Source organism: Acanthisitta chloris, unplaced genomic scaffold (genome assembly GCF_000695815.1).
Source record: "Acanthisitta chloris isolate BGI_N310 unplaced genomic scaffold, ASM69581v1 scaffold38332, whole genome shotgun sequence".
NCBI lineage: Eukaryota > Metazoa > Chordata > Aves > Passeriformes > Acanthisittidae > Acanthisitta > Acanthisitta chloris.
Window position 1 is genome coordinate 371 of NW_008660537.1, and position 4,166 is coordinate 4,536.

General features: G+C 38.7%; 1 protein-coding gene across 1 annotated transcript; it reads right to left on the reverse strand.

Annotated features, from left to right (window-relative positions):
* Nucleotides 1-989: 989 nt before the first annotated feature.
* Nucleotides 990-2,486, reverse strand: LOC103797620 (chromodomain-helicase-DNA-binding protein 1-like; the record flags this gene model as incomplete). Its single annotated transcript, XM_009069842.1, has 4 exons — nucleotides 990-1,085; nucleotides 1,167-1,263; nucleotides 1,537-1,685; nucleotides 2,337-2,486. Coding segments are annotated over 4 exons (492 nt in total), but the record flags the coding sequence as incomplete, so codon positions are not given.
* Nucleotides 2,487-4,166: the final 1,680 nt, after the last annotated feature.

The window sequence follows — 4,166 nt, forward strand, 5'->3', positions numbered from 1 at the left end:
GCCACCTACTAGGACACAAGACAGCTCCAACAATCCCACCATGTGCCTGAGAGCATTTTCCAAAGCCTTCTTGAACTCTGGCAGGCTTGGTGCTGTGGCCACTTCCCTGGGAAGCCTGTTCCAGTGCCCAACCACCTCTGGGTGAAGAATCTTTTTTTCGTGTCTAACCTAAACCTCCCCTGAGACAGCTTCATGCCTTTCCTTCAGGTCCTACCACTGGTCACCAGAAAGATCAGTGCCTGCCCCTCCACTTCCCCTCATAAGGAAGTTGTAGACAACACTGAGGTCTCCCCTCAATCTCCTCTTCTCCGGTGGCTTCCCCTCAAGGCACTTCCCCATCTTTGCTGCCTCCTTTCTATGCTCTCTAATAGCTTTATATCTTTCTTGCATTGTGGTGCTTTGCCTGATGTCCCCCAGGACATCACTGGCCCTCCTGGCTGCCAGGGCACACTGCTCACTCATTCAACTTGCCATCATTCAGGACCATCAGGTCCCTTTCCGTGGCACTACTTTCCAGCCTCTCATTCCCAAGTCTGTACATACATCCAGCATTGCCCCATCCCAGGTGCAGAATCCGGCACTTGCCCTTGTTAAACATCATATGGTTGGTGATTGCCCAGCCCTCTCATTTGTCTAGGTCTCTCTGCAGGGCCTCTTTGCCGTAAAGGGAGTCAATAGCTCCCCCCAATTTTGTACTGTCAGCAAACTTACTTAGTATCCCTTCAAGACCTGAATCCAAGTCATTTATGAAGATGTTGAAGAGCACTGGGCCTAAGATGGAGCCCCGCGTAACCCCACTAGTGACTGGCCGCCAGCCTGATCCAATCCCATTCACCATAACCCTTTGCACCCGACCTGTGAGCCGGTTGCTCACTCATTGCATAGTATGTGAATAAAGTAAAAATGAAGAAAAGAGGTGAAGAAGAACAAAAATTAGCATTTATAAAGGAAAGTATAATTAAGGAAAGAGGGAGGGAACAGAGCAATACCTTGAACTGTGAAAGCAACTCGTCTCCTACAGTGAGTGGGCCTGGTTCATTTTCTCGAGTTTCAGCCCTCTTCAGGATTTCATCTATATCCATTTCCTGAAAGAGAAGTTTCTCTTTACAATGAAACAATTCATACGTTTCTCTGTCCATCAAGTGTAGATGCACTCTTCCATTTACCTGAGGCTCCTCTTCTTCCCCTTCAGGTTCTTTAAAAAGTTCCTCAGCACCAAACTTCAAAATCGCTGATAATTCTTCCGTATTAAAGGGTGCTGAGCTGAAATACAGAGTTTCAGATAAACACTTTATCTTAGTGAATTGTTTCAAATTACTATAGCCATGAGTCAAACTTCCTTTTGTCTTAAATAAAAACTATATTTAATATGTAAAAAAAAATTTACAAAGACAATATACTTTGCAGTCTTCACTTACATAACTCCTTATTGCATAATTTTTGACTTTTATTAACCAAGTGAAATGGCTTGCGTTTTTACTCAAATAGTCAGGTATACTTAAGCATAAGGAAATATGAAAGAATAAACAAATATACCTGGAGGGAGTAGAACCTGTATGTAGTACAGTTTTCCCTGTAGTATCCATTCTCTGAATTACTAAGTGATCTAACACCATCTTTTTCTTGGCTCTTTCAAGAATATCTTCTTCTACTGATCCTTTTGTGACTAGTCGATAAATATTAACCTATGTGTATTTAAATAGAGTAAGCAACAGCAAGGAGAAATCTTAGTCTTCAGTATATATTTTCTGAATTGATTAAGGGGTTTCAAACATGAAAGGAGAAATGTTAGCTGTGATTACAAATCTAAATCTTATTGAACTAGTATTGTGTATATGAAACCAGTCAATCATGTTATCACAGTCTCTACAGAAATTATTTAAAAAAGTAAAAGAAAAATTCTTAGACCTCTCCTCTTTAAACTTCTGTGATTAGGCACAAGCATGGCCACAAGGAAACGTGTTATATCTGATTACTACTTGAAGTCTTCTGCAAGAAAGCAACCCGAAGAGAACTACAAAATGTTAAATGAAATAAAATGGACCCACCCTAAGTACAGTTGCTTTCTAGAATGACATGATGCCAATGAACATGGGACAAGTCCACAACTCTTCTCCTTACCCATCCATATACTACAGCTGCCATGAAATCTCTAAGGCGATTTTTTTAAATTTAAAAGGCAAAATAGGACTATTAAAATTTTTAGACATTTTTGGCAAGTATTAGTAATTCTCAAAATACACACAGACTGCCATGGCACAGACAGACAGCTTATGGCTAGCTAACATAATGAAACCCTCCTTCAGGTTTGGAGCTTAAAAGACAAGTGTATGTACCTGTTTCTTCTGTCCAATCCTATGAGCTCTAGCCTGTGCTTGCAGATCATTCTGTGGATTCCAATCAGAATCAAATATAACTACAGTGTCAGCAGATGCCAGGTTTATACCTAATCCTCCAGCTCTGGTAGACAGCAAAAAGCAGAAGTCCTGAAATTATAAAATAAGAAATAGTTTTATATATATATATTAGCTATAATATCCCTCAAGGAATCAATATGACACTTTTTTAAATGTAATCTCTCATCACCTCCCATGGGCAGGACTGATGCACAGCCAATTCCTAAGCAAAAATTGCCTAACCTCCCTAAACCCCTTCCTCTCCTTTTTTATTGCTGAGCATGATGTTATACAGCATGGAATATCTCTTTAGTTAGTTCAGGTCATCTGCCTGGTTTTGTCCCCTCCCAACCTCTTGTGTACCACCCAATCTATTCACTGGAGGGGCAGAGTGAGAAACAGAGATGGCCTCGACACTATGCAAACACTGTTCAGCAACAGCTAACACACTGGTGTGTTATTAGAATTGTTTTCATCACAAATCTAAAATATAGCACCATACAAGCTGCTATGAAGACAATTAACTCCAGTCCAGCCAGACCTTGTATAAAGCAAACTGATATCAACTTCTCTTGTGAACAGTTATCAGTTTCTCTGTGGTTTAAAGGAAGCAGCATCCTAGAAGATGAACGAAAGCCACTTGGGGAGGAATAAAACCAAGCAAAGCACTGGCCAAAAATAAAAATACCCTTTTAAAAGCCTCATGTGTGCCCAAGTCCCTCTGTCACCTCATTATTCATCTCATTTAAACATTGTTTATGAATATGTTGAAGAGCACTGACCCCAGCAGAACACTTTAGTTTCCTTTACAAAAAAAACGCTGTTTGCAGATGGTACGGAGTTATTAAGGGACAACTACAAGGGCCTAAAGAACGATTTTATGAGAAAGGCAATAAAAAAAGCATATGAAAGCAAAGTGAAATAGGAAATCAATTTGAGGTTTAAGTACAGACAAAGGTAATAGAAGCCATTGCTGTTCAGGAATGAGTCCTTGAAGTTGTGCATGAAATTTATTATTAGGAAAGAAATAGAGAATAAAATGGGTAACAATTTGATTGGCGCACAACTCCATAGTTTGCCTTCATTCTTGAATACCACGTAAAATTTGGATCCCTCTCCATCTTAAAAACTGTACAGTACAACTACAAGGATTCCAGAAAAAGGCAATTATGTCTGTAGTAGAAATTTAAAACAGAAATAACTTCTGTATTTAACAAATCTCTCAAGTTTATATTATGAAATTAAGTCCTTCCTCCTCAACCATAGCAGAAGCATAAGCTCAGCAGCAACTGATAAATGCTACGTTCTATTACTGAAAAACTCCCTCAGTAGACAACAAAAGACCTAAGACTATCAAAGGTATGGAATGGCTTCCATAGTAGGAAACCTAAATAATCTAGGAATCTTAAGTGGTACACAAACAATGACTAGAAATCTGTTCTTCAGTTTCTTCCAGGGCAAGGAAATAAGAGACAAGAAATGAAGATAACAGAAGCCAGATTTAAAGCTATTCAAGATAGTTTTTCCTTTATGTATGGATATACACAAGTCAATTCTGTCCATTACCTAAGTAGGTTTTTGATGTTAAAAGCTTGCGTTAAAGTTCAGTGATTCTGTAAAAATTGAAGGATTAAGTCCTACATAACAAAATTAATTCAATTTTTCAGTTTCTAAACAGCACTTAAAATTACTTTGATAAAGAGCACTGATAAAAATCTAAAAATATAACTATGTAGTTATATTAGTTATTGTTAGGGTTTGGTAGGAGCT